The sequence below is a fragment of the Macaca nemestrina genome, chromosome 17, assembly GCF_043159975.1.
Source record: "Macaca nemestrina isolate mMacNem1 chromosome 17, mMacNem.hap1, whole genome shotgun sequence".
Taxonomy (NCBI): domain Eukaryota; kingdom Metazoa; phylum Chordata; class Mammalia; order Primates; family Cercopithecidae; genus Macaca; species Macaca nemestrina.
The window spans coordinates 90,469,000-90,487,048 of record NC_092141.1 but is presented as its reverse complement, the minus strand read 5'-3'; the positions used below and the strand labels follow the sequence as shown (position 1 = coordinate 90,487,048).

Below are 18,049 nucleotides of genomic sequence, written 5' to 3'. Positions count from 1 at the left end.
GAGTTCCAGTAGCTCTCTTTCAACATTCGGTATTGTCAGTCTTTTAAAATTTTCTGGCTGGGTGAGGGATCACAGGCATGTGCCACCACACCCAGCTAATTTTTGTATTTTTAGTAGAGACAAGGTTTGGCCATGTTGGCCAGACTGGTCTTGAACTCCTGACCTCAGGTGATCCACCTGCTTCAGCCTCCCAAAGTGCTGGGATTACAGGCGTGAGCCACTGTGCCCGACCTTAGATTGTGCGTTTATTCTGGGATAGTTTAGATTTGCTACCAAGGTGAGACACTTCTGTAATCTTCACTCTATGCCCTGAGTCCTGGTGAAGTCTGTTGGAAACCCAAATGTCTCTCAGTCTTCTGTGAGCCCTGTCACTCACTCCATGTCACAGCTGTCCAGCTGTCACTCTTTGCTGAGTCTCATGGGTTTTCCTTGTACATATGTACAGTTTAAGATTCAGCAAAGGCCGGGCGCAGTGGCTCAAGCCTGTAATCCCAGCACTTTGGGAGGCTGAGACGGGCGGATCACTAGGTCAGGAGATCGAGACCATCCTGGCTAACACGGTGAAACTCCGTCTCTACTAAAAAATACAAAAAACTAGCTGGGCGAGGTGGCGGGCGCCTGTAGTCCCAGCTACTCGGGAGGCTGAGGCAGGAGAATGGCGTGAACCTGGGAGGTGGAGCTTGCAGTGAGCTGAGATCCGGCCACTGCACTCCAGCCTGGGCGACAGAGCGACACTCCGTCTCAAAAAAAAAAAAAAAAAAAAAAGATTCAGCAAAATCCTTAAGGGGACCTCTATATAGATTTCTATAACTCATCATCTGCATTGCTACCTCCACACAGGCACACTCTGCCGTGCAAATTCCAATCACTTCAGCCTCTTCAAACTCCAGTCTCCACGTCTCAGTTCATGAGATGTCTGTGTTCTGTGTCTCAGTCCAGAAAGACCTGCAGTTAGGAAGCCACGATAACCGCAGGGCTCACATCAGTTGTGATCTCTTAGGGGTCATGGTCCTGCGCTGCCTATTGTCCTGTGTTTAAAAACAGTGATTGCTTCATGACTTTTCTTTCTAGTTTTCTAGTTGTATACGGCAGGAGAGCAAGTCCCACACCAGTTACCCAATGACGGCCAGAAGCAGAAGTCCCTTCTATACTTTGTAGTGTGTGTGTGTGTGTGTGTGTGTGTGTGTGTATTTTTTTTTTTTTTTTTTTTTTTTTTTTTTTTTGAGACAGAGTTGGTTACCCAGGCTGGAGTGCAATGGTGAGATCTTGTTCACTGCAACCTCCTGGGCTCCTTGGCTCAAACAATTCTCCTGCCTCAGCCTCCCGAGTAGCTGGGATCACAGGTATGCGCCACTACGCCTGGCTAATTTTTTTTTGTATTTTTAGTAGAGACGGGGTTTCACCATGTTGGCCAGGCTGGTCTTGAACTCCTGACCTCAGGTGATCCACCTGCCTCAGCCTCCCAAAGTGCTGGGATTACAGTCGTGAGCCACTGTGCCTGTCCCGAAATGTATATTTTAAAATATTGTGGGCACCTGTAGTCCCAGCTACTCAGGAGGCTGAGGCAGGAGAATGGCGTGAACCCGGGAGGTGGAGCTTGCAGTGAGCCGAGATCGCACCACTGCACTCCAGCCTGGGCGACAGAGCGAGACTCCGTCTCAAAAAAAAAAAATTAAAAATAAATAAATAAATAAATAAAATAAAATAAAATAAAATATTTTACACATAAAGAATATATTCTTGCAGTCAGGTTCGGTGGTTGACACCTGTAATCCTAGCACTTTAGGAGGCCAAGGCAGGAGGACCACTTGAGCCAAGGGGTTTGAGACCAGGCTGGGAAACATAGCAAGACCTCATCTCTACAAAAAAGAAACACAATTAGCTAGGTGTGGTGGTGTGTGCCTGTGGTCCCAACTACTCCGGAGGCTGAGACAGAAGGATCACTTGAGCTCTTGAGGTCAAGGCTGCAGTGAGCCAAGATTGTGCCACTGCACTCCAGCCTTGGACCACAGCGTGAGACCTTATCTCAAAAAAGAAAAAAAAAATGATATATTCTTCCATGACCTGATACTTATGTACGTATGTATTTATTTAAGAGATGGGGTCTCATTCTGTTGCGCAGGATGCGTTGATGCAATCATGGCTCACTGCAGCTTTGACCTATTGGACTCAAGTGATCCTTATGCCTCAGCCTCCTGAGTAGCTAGGGGTACAGGTGCACACCATTACACCTGGCCAATGCAATTACTTTTTTTTTTTTTTTTTTGAGATGGAGTCTTGCTCTGTCGCCCAGGCTGGAGTGCAGTGGTGCAATCTCGGCTCACTGCAAGCTCTGTCTCCCGGGTTTACGCCATTCTCCCGCCTCAGCCTCCCGAGTAGCTAGGACTACTGGCGCCGGCCACCATGCCCAGCTAATTGTTTGTATTTTTAGTAGGGACGGGATTTCACCGTGTTAGCCAGGATGGTCTCGATCTCCTGACCTCGTGATCCGCCCGCCTCGGCCTCCCAAAGGAGGCTGGGATTACAGGTGTGAGCCACCGCGCCCGGCCTTTTTTTTTTTTTTTTTTTTTTAGAAACAGGGTCTTACTGTGTTGCTGAGGCCGTCTCAAACTTCTGGCCTCAAACCTTGCAAGGAACTTCACCTAATGATCCAATATATATATATATATTTTTTGAGACACTGTGTTCCTCAGTCCTTGTCTTTTTTTTTTTTTTTTTTTGAGATGGAGTCTTGCTCTGTTGCCCAGGCTGGAGTGCAGTGTCACAATCTTGGCTCACTGACACAGCTGCCTCCCAGCTTCAAGCGATTCTCCTGACTCAGCCTCCTGAGTATCTGGGATTACAGGCGTGTGGCACCAGACCCAGCAAATTTTTGTTGTATTTTTAGCAGAGATGGGGTTTCACCATTTTGGCCAGGCTGGTTCCAACTCCTGACCTCAAGTGATCCGCCCACATAGGCCTTCCAAAGTGCTAGGATTACAGGCATGAGCCACTACGCCCGGCCTCCATTTTTTTTTTTTTTTTTCTCTTTGAGATAGGGTCTCACTCTGTCACCCAGTCTGTAGTGCAGTGGTGCAAACATAGCTCACTGCAGCCTTGACCTCCTGGGCTCAAGCATCCCCATGTAGCTGGAGCTAAAGGTGTGAGCCACCATGCTTGGTTAATTTTTAATTATTTTGTAGGGTCTCACCATGTTGCCCAGGCTCGCCTTGAACTCTCGGTCTCATGCAATCCTCCCACGTCAGTCTTCCGAAGTGCTGGGATTATAGGCATAAGCCATTGAGCCAGGCCGCAAGCATTCTTATTTACGGCATCATTGTGAACTTGTCTGGGAATGCCCACATTTTCAAACCTCTCGGCCAACCATCTTCAGCTTTCTCCCAGGTTTATTCATTTTCAAGCTTTTCCTAATTTTCAAGGGGAAGTTTTTTTAAATATGAGGAATTTTCCAAACATTCCTGCCAACTAATTTCAAATCAGGCAGGCTTGCACAACTGACTTGTTGCTTTCAATAAATAATACCTTGTAAGACTTTGCCAAGACAACTACAGGTATATCCTAATCTTTCCATTTGCCATTAGAACTTAAGCTTTTTTCCCTGGGTTATTAAATATTCATTGCAGGATGGCTGGGCTGAGATTCACTTACTCTCTTCATTGGACGAGCCAGTTTCTCCCACATGATTGTGGTTATAATCAGCTGTCATCTCTGTCATGATGTCATGAGTGTTAAAGGTTTCCCAGCACGCCAGCCACTACCTTTTTTTTTTTTTTTTTTTTGAGGCGGCGTCTTGCTCTGTAGCCCAGGCTGGAGTGCAGTAGTGCGATCTCTGCTCACTGCAAGCTCCGCCACCTCCTGGGTTCACGCCATTCTCCGGCCTCAGCCTCCTGAGTAGCCGGGACTACAGGTGCCAGCCACCACGCCCGGCTAATTTTTTGTATTTTTAGTGGAGACGGGGTTTCATCGTGTTAGCCAGGATGGTCTCCATCTCTTGACCTCGAGATCTGCCCACCTCGGCCTCCCAAAGTGCTGGGATTACAGGCATGAGCCACCAGGCCCGACCAGGCTATAGCCTTTTTAGGATGCTCATATGTATTGCCACATTACTTTCCAAAAAGTTGTGCCAACTTATGCTCCCTGCATGTATAAGGAATCTCCTTTTCACCTAAAGTTAATCTCCAGTTTGCAAAGCAGGACTCATCTTTCTGTATAAATTGAAAAATGGTAGATACTAACTTTCCCAGCATCCCTTGCTGTCAGGACTCAGTCACATGGCCCAGGCTGCACCAATCAGGTGCATCCACCTCCAACCTTCAGTTGGAAGCCTGTGGTGTCTTCACACCATAAGCAGGAGCAGCATAGAACAGGTTGTGGCAGTGAGGCTAGTGGACATCTGGTGGCTGGCATCTGTGACATCCATGCTGTTGCTGAGGGGGCTAGAGCAGCAGCCGCAGCAGCAGGACTCTTCCCTCATCCAGCTGTGCAGCAGGATCTCAGGTATTGTACCCAGCCAGGCAGCCCTTGATCTGATCCCCACTCCCGTGGGTAATCTACGAACCTCCCCATGTCTTGTCTTTCCACCTGTGGCAGGCAGACCTGCCGCCCACCAAAATCTGCTCCCCTTCTTTCCTGCCTATGGAACTCTACTTTTTGGAGGGCTGCCAAGACCCTGGGAATGAAGCATGCTTGGCCAATGCTGTCATGACAACCTGGCTCTCTGCCGTCTCCAAATCCCTCATAGGATGCCCGATCATGGGTGGCCGTTGAGGCCTGGGGGAATCCACTGCAGGGGCTTCTAGGGCAGGTTTGTCTTTCCCTATAAAAGGGCACAGATGTGACTGGCGCTGTCTCTTCATCCTTTCTTTGTGCCTTGACTGTAGCGGTGTGTGTGGTATATGGAGTTCCAGCAGCTTCCCTGTAAACAACGTACCAAAGCCCACCTGCCAAGGATGTCGGAGCAGAGAGACTGAAGGGGTCTGGGTAGTGATGGGGATAACTCCCACCTCCAGATTTCTAGTTACACGAAAAAGAAGAAAAGCCTCCATACATTGAATCTCCTGTCAGTTGGGTATTCTGCTGCTTGCATCTGAATTTATTCCTCACTAGCACCACGTTCTTACTTGGATACCCCGTGGGCCTGCCTCTGTAGATCAATGCATGTATTTGCATGAAGCTGTATGGCAAACAGAGGTTCTCACTTTTCTTTCTTTCTTTTTTTTTTTTTTTTTTTGAGACGGAGTCTTGCTCTGTCACCCAGGCTGGAGTGCAGTGGCATTATCTCGACTCACTGCAACCTCTGCCTCCCGGGTTCAAGCAATTCTCCTGCCTCAGCCTCCTGAATAGCTGGGACTACAGGTTCACGCCACCACGCCCGGCTAATTTTTGTATTTTCAGTAGAGACGGGGTTTCACCATATTGGCCAGGCTGGTCTCAAACTCCTGACCTCGTGATCCGCCTGCCTAGGCCTCCCAAAGTGCTGGGATTACAGGCGTGAGCCACCTACTGTAATCCCAGGTACTTGGGAGGCTGAGGCAGGAGAATCGCTTGAACGCGGGAGGCAGAGATTGCAGTGAGCTGAGAATGTCCAGCTGCACTCCAGCCTGGGCGACAGGGAGCGAGACATCTCCAGGCCACCACGCTGGGAAACAGCAGAACCCAGGCGCTCCGGGCGAGCTGGATCAGAGAACTGCGTTCTGATTGGCTGAGGCCTGGATTGCCTGAACCAATCTTGATGGAGCAGAGGCCGCACTGACCCGGTTGGCTGGCGGGCGTGGGACAGGCGCTGATGGAGGCAGGTACCCGACAAGCCGGTGGTTTTGTTCCAGGAAAGCAGCAAGTGCAGTGGTTAAGAGTGTAGATGCAGAGCCAGCCTACCTGGATTGTGTCCTGGCTCTGCCACTTAATAGCTGTGCAATCTGAGTCAAGTTATACAACCTCCTTGTGCCTCAGTTTCTTAATCAGTGTGGTGGCAGCTTCCTACCTCACCGGCGGGTTGTTAACCTGTGTAAATAAGTCCTGTTACCACCACACCCCCCACTTTCTGGTTCCTAGCAGAGACCAGAGAGTTGACCTGCATGCCCTGAGTCAGCAAATATTTACTAAGTGCCATGGTATTCCAGGCGTGTGGGTGGGTCTGCAGACAGCCCCTCTGGTGAAGGGCAGCTCCCTGAAGCCTGTAGTACTGTCTCCTGCAGGGGACGGCCCTCCTTCCATGATGGAGGAAATGCTCGTGTGGGCAGAAGTGCCCTGGAAGGTGAGCGTGTGGCTTCTGATACATGGGAGGGCCAAGAATTTTCTGGGCAGAAGGAACACCATGTGCAAATGAATGAGGGGAGGACCAGACAGCTGACTCCTGCCAGGGACCAGATAGCTTGGGCCTGCAGCCCCCAGGAAATGGAGACATGGAGAGGAGGGTGTTTGGGCTCCATCCATCCCAGGGCTATGGCCACAAATGCGGGGCTTCACCTGATGTCCTGGGTCAGAAAAGGAGAGCTGCGCAACTCTGAGGTCTCCTCTCTCCCTCCTCTTCCCTGTGTTTTCTTTTTCTTTTTTTTTTTTTTGAGACGGAGCCTTGCTCTGTCCCCAGGCTGGAGTGCAGTGGTGCGATCTCAGCTCACTGCAACCTCTTCCTCCGACTTCAAGCAATTCTCTTCAAGCCTGGCTAATTTTTTGTATTTTTAGTAGAGGGGGTTTCACCATGTTGGCCAGGATGGTCTCAATCTCTTGATCTTGTGATCCGCCCGTCTCGGCCTCCCAAAGTGTTGAGATTACAGGTGTGAGCCACCACGCCTACCTCCCCCCTCTTTATTTTCTTTTCTTTCTCTTTCTCTCTTTCTTTCTCTTTCTTTCTTCCTTTCTCTCTCCTTCCTTCCTTCCTTCCTTCCTTCCTTCCTTCCTTCCTCTCTCTTTCTTTCTTTCTTTTCTTTTTCTTTCTTTCTTTCTTTCTCCTTCTCTCTCCTTCCTTCCTTCTTTCTTTCTCATTCATTTGTTCTTTCTTTTTTGAGACAGGGTCTTTCTCTGTTGCCCAGGCTTGAGTGCAGTGGTGTGATCACAGCTCACTGCAGCCTGGAACTCCGTGGTCCGAGTGATCCTCCTGCATCAAGCCTCTGGCATAGCTGCATCTACAGGTGCGCACCACCCTCAGTAACCAGATGCCCAACCCTCGGTAACAAAGTGAAAAAAGGCAGTCTTGGGGATGTGATCAGGTCCCACTGAAGCCACAGTCGACAGAACCCTTTTCTTTTTTTTTTTTTTTTTGTTTTGAGACGGAGTCTCGCTCTGTCGCCCAGACTGGAGTGCAGTGGCCGGATCTCAGCTCGCTGCAAGCTCCGCCTCCCGGGTTTACACCATTCTCCTGCCTCAGCCTCCTGAGTAGCTGGGACTACAGGCGCCCGCCAACTCGCCCGGCTAGTTTTTTGTATTTTTTTTAGTAGAGACGGGGTTTCACCATGTTCGCCAGGATGGTCTCGATCTCCTGACCTTGTGATCCGCCCGTCTTGGCCTCCCAAAGTGTTGTGATTACAGGCTTGAGCCACCGCGCCCGGCCCAACAGAACCCTTTTCAGAAGGTGGGAAGGAACCCAAGGAAGGGTCGCCCACACTCAGAGTGGCTCAGTGGGGGAGGGGGAGTGGCCCAGCTGTTGTTGATCCTGAGTCTCTGATATCTTCTTTGTCACTGCCTGGAGATTCAAAGTCCTCACGGAAGCATCAGATCCACGCCTGGCTGTTTTATTTTTTAAATTTTCTGTAGAGACGGGGTTTTACTATGTTGCCCAGGCTGGCTCCATCCTCGGCCCCAAAGTGCTGGGATTACAGGCTGAGCCACTCCCCGGTATTTATAACCAGCTCCTCTTAGGTGCCTGGCTGCACCTGCTCCTGCTGCTGCTTTAGCAGTGCATTGGCCCTCTACTGCTGTGTAACAAATTACTCCAAAACATAGGGGCTTACAGCAAGCAGCTATCATGTCTCAGCAGCCGAGGCACAGGAAGCAACTCACCTGGGTGGTCTTCCACGAGGCTGCATGCCGGGCTGGAAAATCCACTTCCAAGCTTTTTCCCCTGGCTGTCGGCAGAGAGTGAGTTCCTCCCCATGTAGAGGAAGGGAAACGAGAGATGGCACGGGGTGGGGGGGCGGGGAGAGAGGTGGGGGAGAGAGGGAGAGAGGGAGAAGGAGAAACAGGACGGAAGCTGCTGTGTGCTGTGTCTCTCTAAACTGGCCTCCTGGCGCCTCTGCCCTGCTCTACTGATTACACAGACCCTCCCTTGGTGGGGTGTGGCCGACAGGAGGACAGAGGTTCGGGCCTGCGGGCCCTCTGGGAGGCTACCCACCCTGGATGGCTGCTGCTCTGCTGTGTGTGTGTGTGTGTGTGCACACGTGCTCCGGCCTGTTTGTTTTAGTAGCTAGTCGGTGTTGTTATTAAGATGTCTCAAGTCCACTTGGAGCAGATTGAGGGTCACGCTTAGAAAGCGGAATGTGGTTCCTCTGAATCCCTTCTTGGGAGGTCCCGAGCTCAGATGGCCTCTGCCCGTCCAGAGTAGACAAAGAATTCTTATGGAAGCTGCCTTCAGATTTATTTTTGAACGCACTCATATTTGCTGTGAATAACTCCCTTTTTTGTGATGCTCCCAGATCCTGACTGTCCTGGCGATGCAGGCAAACGAATGAGCAGCATCCAAACTGTCCCCATGAGCTGAGGTCACAGCCTCGTCAGGCCCCAGGAAGGGGCAGTGCCTCTACCCCCACCTGGCCCCCAGCCCCCTGTAAGGCATGGAAGAGAGATGCAGGGGGCAAGGTCATGCAGTCCTGATACAGGTCCCAGACGGATGGGCGTCCCAGGCTTCAGACAAGTCACCTGTCAAGGACAGCATTAGTGTCGTCCCAGCACCAGAGAGTGGCCCCAAGCCAAACTGAGGAGGGTCTGGGAGCCGGGGACATGGGTCTTCAGTGTGGGGAACTCATTACATCAGCCACTCGAGGGTCAGGAAATAATTTGTCACTCTCTGCCCCGTGTGGCCTCTGTGGAAATCAAACAAGCAGTGTTGCCCATTTTTAAAGATAAATTAATGCATCAATATAAAAAACGTCAGGCAGCGATGTGGAGGGGGTAGGCAGACGGGGCTGTGATTTATTGGCCCTTTAAGGAGTGTTTCTGGGGCCACTCTGCCTTCCTCCTGCCACCTGCAGGGTGCCCAGGGACCCCTCCACCGAGGTCATGAGCCAAGCCACCCACCCCAACTGGGGGGCCCCTGACCAGGCTGAAGGGCCACATGCCCTCGAGCTGGTGACTCAGAAACATCCAGTATTAACTGCACTGGGACAGAGAGACAGGCAAGGAGCTGGGGCAGGAAGGAACAGTCCTGGCCCTGGAATAGGTCATAGGCCTGTGCTGGGGCTGAGTGCTCCTGCGTCCTCACACTGAGGGGCTTCTCCGGGCCTAGCCACAGTGAGGCTAATGGGGTCCCCAGGGGGCTGTGGCTCCTGATTCCTTGGCACGAATAGGTGCCCTGCAGGCTCAGATGGTCCCCCAGGGCTGTGCCCTCCCTCCCTGAGGGCACCTTGCCAGCATCCCCACCAACACCCAGGACCACCCTGGTCCATGTTTGCCAGTTCGGAAGGTGAGAAATGACACTTCCTGGCTGTGTGAATTTGCATGTCTTTGGTTTTTGGAGGGCGTGAGCTTCTTTCCATTTGTTTGGGGCCATTGTGAATGTCTGCTCAGTCTTTGCCTGTTTTCTATGGAAGGGTCCCCGTTTCCCTTGCCGACGGATGCAGCCCTCTGGCAGCTGAACTGGTGGCGTTCAGCGGGGCTTATGCGTGCTTTAGCTGTGGTACATGCGGGTGAGGAGGGCTGACGCTGGCCTGGAATCTTATGGGGCATCTGCAGCTGCAGCTTTGTTGTCAGAAAATGCTTAGAGAGGCCTCCTGGGAGCCAGGCAGGATGCGGCGGGAAACAGAGGGGCAGAAAGAGCTCAGGTCCTCAGCAGCGGGGAAGGGGGCGCCAGCTACCAGAACCCAAGCAGGAATTGGGCTTGAGGGGAATGAGGAGTGGGAGAGGGGACTGAACATTTAGACAGGGGTGTGGGGGCCCTCTGAGAAGACATGTGAGCAAAGATTTGTGGGAGGACACGGGGGCGCCTAGAGCAAGAAGAGCAGTCCTCAGAGGGATGGGCACGCAGGGGCCCCGGGGCGAGCACAGCCTGGGTGCATTCCAGGAGCTGCAGGGAGGCCAGGTCAGCGCCGTGGGGGCTGGGGCAGGGGGCCAGGCTAGCTGGGGGTCTGTGGGTTCCGGGAATGCTTTGGCTTCTGCTCTGAGTGCTGGGCGTGTAGACTGTCAACTCTCCAGGTGCAGGGCAGACAGGTGGTATGAGGCCCAGTTTGCCAGAGCATGGAGCTCCAAGCCTTGTGACCCAGAGGTTTACATGCTGGTGAGAACCCTGGGTCCGCAGGCCAGAGTTGGCTCCTCTGCAGAGCTCCTGGTCGGCCCGCCTCTGCCCTTCTCTCCAGGACCTGGGGGTCCTGCTCTACAGCCAGGCGGCCCTTGGGGAGCAAAGATCCGCGCCAGTGAGAATCTAACATATCCCCAAGCCCCCACAGCAACAAGGGTTGAGGGATCAAAGGACGGTCGGGATGGTGGGAGGTGGCAGTGGCCTTGGTTGGGGCGGGGGCGTGCTGCTGACTTTAGTGCTCTCCCGTTACTGCATAGGGGTGAACTGCTTGCCAGCCCCCACCCGTGTCCCTCTGCAAAGTGCTCCTGGCATCAAGCTGGGCTCCCCGGCGGCTCAGCCTCCATGTTCTCCTCTGGGCAAGGGGAGTCCTGGGCCAGTGCCCGCTGTCCAGCCTCGCTGTGCCCCGCAGCCCATTCCCTTTCCTGGAGACCCTGAGAGGCCTGGAGGGCCCAGGCGTCGGGGTCGGGTCAGTAGGCTGCCCAGGTCAGCTGAGGCCCGGTCAGTGCGAGGGGTTTTGTCGGAACCAAGGTCGCGGCTACCTGAGGACTTTGTGCAGAGCTCCGCTCGGGCCACCTGGGGGGGCCGAGGCTGGGAGACCCGCAGGGCCCCCTAGCAGCGCCCTCTGCCCCCTTAGCGACCTCTCCCAGACCAAGGTAGGGCCGGAGGGGACAGTGCCCGAGGGCAGCGGAGCCGGAAACGGGAGCGGGCACAACCCGGCCCCGGAACATCCCGGCGGCCCCGGGGCCTTTAGAGCCCGCGAGGGGCCGTCTCCTCGGGCGCGGTGGGGCCTGGGCTCTCAGCCTTCCCGCCGACCTCGGGAAAAGCCCCCCAGCCTCTCCACCCGGCAGCTGGAGGAGGCCCGTCCGGGGTTGGGGACAGCGCGATGGACCCGCCTGGGGCTAGGCCGAGGGCTGGGGGTCGCGGGCCGCGGGGAGCGCATGTACGAGACGCTTTTCCCGGCCCGCCGGGAGGCAGGACAGCGCCCCGACTCCAGAAGCCTGCGCTGCGTCCGTCCGCAGACCGCCGGGGAGGGCCGAGTGCGCACGCGCCTGACGCGGTCCCCACCGCGCGCCCTGTGATTGGCCCGGGCGACCGCGCTCTCGGCCAATGGGTGCGTGGCTTCTGGCTCGCCGCGGGCCTCTGGGGCTAGGGGCGGGGAGGGTCAGTCTCTGGCCGGGTCTCGCGGCCTGGGGAGGCCTGCGCCGGCCCGCGGGGTCGTTCCTTCAAGCCGCCCGCTGCCGCTCCGGAGACGAGGCCAACGAGTCCGTGATCCCGGCCGCCCCCAGTAGTGAGCCCGTGCGCAGAAGCGCCGGCAGAGAGACGCGGAGCCCCGTCCCACCTGGCCGGGCCTGCCCCTCGCAGGGCCTCCCCGTCGACCCCCGGCCAGCCCCGCTCTCCCTGCTCCCATCCTGCGGGTCAGAAAAACAATGCTTGACTGGAGGGGGCCCGTGCCTGTCGTCCCAGCCACTCGGGAGGCCGAGGCGGGAGGACCGCTTGAGCTCGGGAGGTGGAGGCTACAGTGAGCTGTGATTGCGCCGCTGCACTCCAGCCTGGGCCATAGAGCGAGACCCTGTCTCTAAACAAAACAAAACAACAGTGCTTAGAAAGCAAACAAGCCTGTTGCCAAAAACTATCCACAAAAATTAGCAGTGGTCATCTCTAGGTGGTGGGGTTGGAGGTAAATAAAAAATATTGTGACTGGGCGTGGTGGCTCACAGCTGTAATCCCAGCACCGCAGGCAGGAGTTCGATACCAGCCTGGCCAACATGGTGAAACCCCCGTCTCTACTGAAAATACACACACGGCCGGGCGCGGTGGCTCAAGCCTGTAATCCCAGCACTTTGGGAGGCCGAGACGGGCGGATCACGAGGTCAGGAGATTGAGGCCATCCTGGCTAACACAGTGAAACCCCATCTCTACTAAAAAAATACAAAAAAACTAGCCGGGCGAGGTGGTGGGCGCCTGTAGTCCCAGCTACTCGGGAGGCTGAGGCAGGAGAATGGCGTAAACCCGGGAGGCGGAGCTTTCAGTGAGCCGAGATCTGGCCACTGCACTCCAGCCTGGGCGGCAGAGCAAGACTCCGCCTCAAAAAAAAAAAAAAAAAAAAAAAATACACACACAAACACACACACACACACATTAGCCGGGCGGGCGTGGTGGTGCCCACCTGTAATCTCAGCTACTCAGGAGGCTGAGGCAGGAGAATCACTTGAGCCTGGGCAAGGTGGAGGTCACAGTGAGCCGGGATCGTGTCACTGCACTCCAGCCTGGGTGACAGAATGAGACCCTGTCTCAAAAAAAAAATTTTTTTTTCCATCTCTGTGAATTATTTCAGTCAGTGTTAGAATATTGTTTGTATGAAAATATTGCTTTTGGGCTGGGCGATGTGGCTCACGCCTGTAATCCCAGCACTTTGGGAGGCCGAGGTGGGCGGATCACGAGGTCAGGGGATCGAGACCATGCTGGCTAACAGGGTGAAACCCTGTCTCTACTAAAAATACAAAAAATTAGCTGGGCATGGTGGCGGGTGCCTGTAATCCCAGCTACTCGGGAGGCTGAGGCAGGAGAATTGCTTGAACCTGGGATGCAGAGATTGCAGTGAGTCGAGATTGTGCCACTGCACTCCAGTCTGGGTGACAGAGTGAGACTCCGTCTCAAAAAAAAAAAATAAAAAATAAAAAAAATTGGCCGGGCGCGGTGGCTCAAGCCTGTAATCCCAGTACTTTGGGAGGCCGAGACAGGCGGATCACGAGGTCAGGAGATCGAGAGACGATCCTGGCTAACACGGTGAAACCCCGTCTCTACTAAAAAATACAAAAAAATAGCCGGGCGAGGTGGCGGGCGCCTGTAGTCCCAGCTACTCGGGAGGCTGAGGCAGGAGAATGGCGTGAACCCGAGAGGAGGAGCTTGCAGTGAGCTGAGATCCGGCCACTGCACTCCAGCCTGGGTGACAGAGCGAGACTCCGCCTCAAAAAAAAAAAAAAAAAAAAAAAAAAAAAAAAAAAAATTGCTTTTTAAAAATGAAAGCTGTGTAACAAGAACGATAATAAAAACAGTAAGTGTTGGTGAGGATGTGGAGAAATTGGAGCTCTCACACAATGCATGCGCTGTGAAAAACACTTTAGTGGTTCTCAAAGAGCAGAGGGTAGAATTACCCAGCAGTTCCACGCAGTCACACACCCAGAGAACTGGAGGCAGGATACACGAACAGTGTCCTCAACACGGGTTATTCCAAATGTTGACAACGATACTCACCACAGAGAAAAGGTGGAAACGACCCATGTGTCCATCCATAAATGGAGTAATAAATGTGGTCCCTCCATACAATGGACTATGATTTAACCTTAAAAAGGAAGGAAATTCTGACGCACACCACACACAGATGGCCTGAAAACATTATGCTAAGTGAGATGAGCCAGTCACAAAGGACAACTTCTGTCTGATTTCACTTATAAAACATCTAGAATAGGCAAGTACAGAAATAGAAAGTAGGTAAGAGGTTGCCAGGGGCTGGGGAGGGAGGGCAAGGCCAGGGGCCAGGGAGGGAGGGCAAGGCCAGGGCCCGGGAAAGGGCAGCAATGCTTCACCAGGTGTGTGCCTAACAGTTCTCAGTCCCACTGGGAGAGCTGCGAGGGAAGGATGGCTCATTCGGCATGCACGCACAGAGGTGGCTCCAGTACAGAGAGGGCCCTGAAATGCTGTGCTTCTCCCAGGACACACAACTCCAGGTGACGGGGATAACACGCGACACAGCTCCTGCATCGATGCTCCCCCAGCTGCTGCCCTGATGCTCCCCAGTTCCTGCCTGGCTGCTCCCCTGGCTCCTGGCCGGGATGTTCCCCCAGGTCCTGGCCTGTTGCTCCTCAGCCCCTGCCTGGCTGCTCCCCCAGCGCCTGCCTAGGTTCTCCCCTATCTCCTGGCCTGATGCTCCCCAGTTCCTGCCTTTGTGCTCCCCCAGCCCCCCGAACCCAGTGTGCGCCTTCCCTCTGGCCAGGCCCCTTTCGGGGCTCAGGCGGGAACCGAGCTGGCTTTCTCCTCCCAACCGGAGCAGCTCCCTCTGGTTCCCAGGTTGCCTGCCCATCCAGCTGGGAACACCGGCCTTGCGGGGAGGGGCGGGGGCGCTCACCACGAGGCGGCCGCACAGGGTGCGAAGGGATCCCAAGGCCCACCCAGGAGGAGCTCCTGGCTTTCAGTTGCCGGCTGCGCGCGCTGCCCACGCGGCCACGCTTGGGGCCTGGCGGGCGGCCGCCATCCCGTTCACGGTCGCTGGAGGGCGCCCCCGCACCGCTCCTGCCTGCTGGTTCCCGCGGGAGGGCGCCTGTGGCGGGCGCCGGAGGTTGATCTCCCGGTTCACGCCAGGATTGCGAACCGGCGGCTAGAGCGGGAGGCCGCAGAGGCGAGTTCAGATCGCGGTCCCGGCCCACCTGGCAGCGACTTCCTGTCTCGCGGCTGCGCTGCAGGTCTTCAGGTTGGCGTGAAAATGCAGAAACGGTCCCTTGGACTAAGTCACGGACGTTCGCTTCTCACAGTGCCGCGTGCCTGCCTGCAGACAGCCGAGCCACGCACGCCGAGGCCACCCCACCGCCCGGGGCCTGAATGCGCCGGCCCAGACCTGCAGCCCCCTCGGATCCTAACACCTCTGCACCGCAGCGCATGTGTGGGGGTCCTCAGCCCGCGCCATCCAAGCAGGAACCAAGAAGAGCGCGAGCGCCGCGCCTTCCCCCACCCTCCGCCCTGCGCCCCTGGCTGGCGGTCCCTCCTGCAGCAGCTGGGCCTGGAATTCGGGCTGCGGAAGGGGCTGCACCCACGCAGGGCTCACGCCATGAATGTGGGCGCTGGGAGGGTCTCCACCCTTTCCAGTCCTGGTTCCCGGCTGTTTCCTGGTGCTGCCCAAGAAGCAGGTCTCTCGGCCAAACCAGCCCCTGTCCTGGTGCCTGCCAGTGCCCTCAGCCTGCGGGCCTAGGGGCCAGAATGCTGGCGGATGGGCAGGCCCTGACCACGCTGTCCTCCCTGGGAGCTTGCTGGTGAGACGCTCCTCTGCCTCAGGGGGCCCAATAATGGTCACCTGACATGAAGGGACAGAGGTGGTCTGTCCAGGGTGACGGTGACCACTATCCTGGCATGTGACGGAGCCCAGGCCCTGGGCAAGCGCCATGCTGAGAGGGGCTGGCCACCCGCTGCCGGTGGCCTCATTCAGGAAACCTCACTCCCCTGAGCAGCAGCTGGAGGAGAGGCGGCGGCACTGGACCTCTGGGGACGGATTAGAGGGGTGGCCCTGTGGCCTTGCTTGGGCAGGAGGGACGCTGCAGCAGCTGCTGGAGCTCCCGGGCAGGGGCTGTCCCTCGGTCAGCTGGGTCACAGAGCAGCCGGCGCCTGCGTCATTCTCAGCCTGCCCAAAGGGGAGGCTTCCGCTCCAGGTGGGTGACCCTGGGCCCTTGCTATTACCCCCACAATGTTTCCTCTTTCCTCTCCGCCTCCTCCAGCCTCCCTGGGCAGCCTCCTCTCTTTCTCTGGTGGAGCCTTCCAGCTTCCGGAGGCCTCCTTGTGAAAGCAATAAAATGCCTTTGAAAGGAGGCTGGGGTGTCTTGGGAGCTCCGGTGCCTCAAAGGGTCACAGGGCTGGGGGCTGAGAAACCCAGAGGTGGCTGGGTAGGAGACACAGGCCTTGGCGTGCTTTCAGGGGACACACAACAGGGACAGTCCCCACTGACTTTCCTCCCACTCCACCTCCACTAGCTCACCTCCCTCTTGTCAACACGGGGGTCTCCTGCCCTGGAACATCCAGGGAAAGAGGTGCGTCTGAACCCCGCCTGGGGAGACAGACGCCCTCAGGCTGTCCTCTTGGCTCCACTCCCCTCTTCCCTCCTGTTCACTGCTCCCAGCCACCCCGATGGGGCCTGTTTAATTGATTCAATTTGTTCAACAGTAAAAACACTCCACAGATGTCAGCCTCCCAGCACCCCACCCCTGGGGAGCTGCAGACACCTGCCAAGGCTCTGGGGCTGGGAGTCCTTCCATGGGCCACTAACACCAGGATTTGGGGGAGGCCTCTGGGCCTGGGAGCTCGCGCAGGTGCCCCCGCTCACCAGAGCAGTGCAGCCACTTCAGCCCAGGGACTGCTCCTGCTCTGTCAATGGCACCAGCGGCGTTCTGAACAGTGATCTGACAAAAATGTGTCATTCTGAAGGGTTTAATGTTTTTAGACTCCCAGGTCTGGGAGGATGACCTTGAAGATGACCCCCGTTTTGGTCAAGCTGCCATCCCAGGCCCAGGCCACTGTCAGGGTCTCACCTTCTTCATCAACCTGGGCTTGGGGGGTTTTCCAGGTAATAAGTGTTGGGAGGGGGACTGGGGGCTCCCAGGGTCCTGATCCTGTCCCCTGCAGGGGAGAGGCCCCTCGCCTACAGATTGGGGGCCCTGTGTTCACAGCTTTAGCGCGGTGGCCCGTCCTACTCCCAGGGATGTGTGTGGCTACAGTGGCGCTGGGAGATGCTCTCAGGTGTTGTCTAAGGGAAGACGTGGGCCTGGAGGTCAGGAGACCCAGGCTGAACCCCTGACACCCCGGCCCGGATCACAGCCCTCTCCCTGTGAAGGTCCCTGGTCCCTGGGGTCACCACTTTCCACCCCAGAGGGAGGCCCCTGCTATGGACTGATTGGTTGGTTGAGTGACTGAAAAGGGGGACGGTTTAGGGAGCATTTGCACAGCTGGCCAGGCTGTGGCTGTGGGGGCCTCTGCCCACCCCCATCCAGCCCCACCTTGGACGAAGACGCCCCAGCCGTGATTAGGAGAAAGCTCACCCTGAAAACTGTCCCAGGTTAGGGTTACCTGGACACCTGCCTCTCCGGCTTGGGGGTCTCTCTCAGGCAAGATCAGGCCTGTCTATCATTGGCTTAGGTTTTAGGAAGGTCCCAAGCTAATTTGCCAAGGGCTGCGCTTCTCCATAACTCCCAGGACACAGGCAGAAGACGAGGGGAGGGAAACTGAGGGACGGAGATGAAAGCGCTTGTCCCAGCGCGTCAGGCGCTGGGCCCTGGCGGCTGTGAACAAGCTGGGGGTGGGGCGTCGGGCCGCGCCCCCGCCCCCTCCCGACCCCCAGCGCGGACCCCGGCTCCGGGGCGGGGGCGCTCGCAGTCGCGCGAACCCCGGGGTGCGGAGAGAACAAAAGGGGCCCCGCCCCCTCCCCCGGGCCGGCCCGTCGCAGCCAATCGGCGCCGCCGCTACCTCCTCTGCTCTCTAATTGGCTGTGCGGCGGCCAATCGGGTGCGGGGACCGCCAGCTCGTGCGGCCCCACGTGGGGCGGTGCGCGCGGCTGTTCGCGGACCGCAGCGGGCGGGGCGCGTGGTTCGGTCGCGCGCTGCGCGCCTCGCGCCACCTCCAGCCGTCCCTGCCGTCCCGAGGCCGCCAGCGAGCGGCGCCGTGGTTTCGGGCGCGCGGGGCTCGGGGCCATCGCCGGGAGCTGTGCGGTTCCCGGCTCGGAGGCGCTGGGCCGGCGTCGCGGCTGCCCCCTGCCCACGCGGGAGGTGAAGCGAGCGGCGCTCAGGGACCAGGAGCGAAGGCAGTGCCACCTGGCGAGACTGGGAGGCCGAGGTGGGCTGTGGAAGGAAG

At 56.4% G+C, this 18,049-nt stretch overlaps 1 protein-coding gene across 1 annotated transcript; it reads left to right on the top strand.

Annotated features, from left to right (window-relative positions):
* The first annotated feature begins 3,937 nt into the window (after window positions 1-3,937).
* Window positions 3,938-15,407, top strand: LOC139359310 (uncharacterized). Its single transcript, XM_071081933.1, has 2 exons — window positions 3,938-4,497; window positions 14,974-15,407. Exons 1-2 carry the CDS (start codon window positions 4,272-4,274, stop codon window positions 15,405-15,407), a joined length of 660 nt encoding a protein of 219 aa, XP_070938034.1. The 5' UTR covers window positions 3,938-4,271.
* The last annotated feature ends 2,642 nt before the right edge of the window (window positions 15,408-18,049 follow it).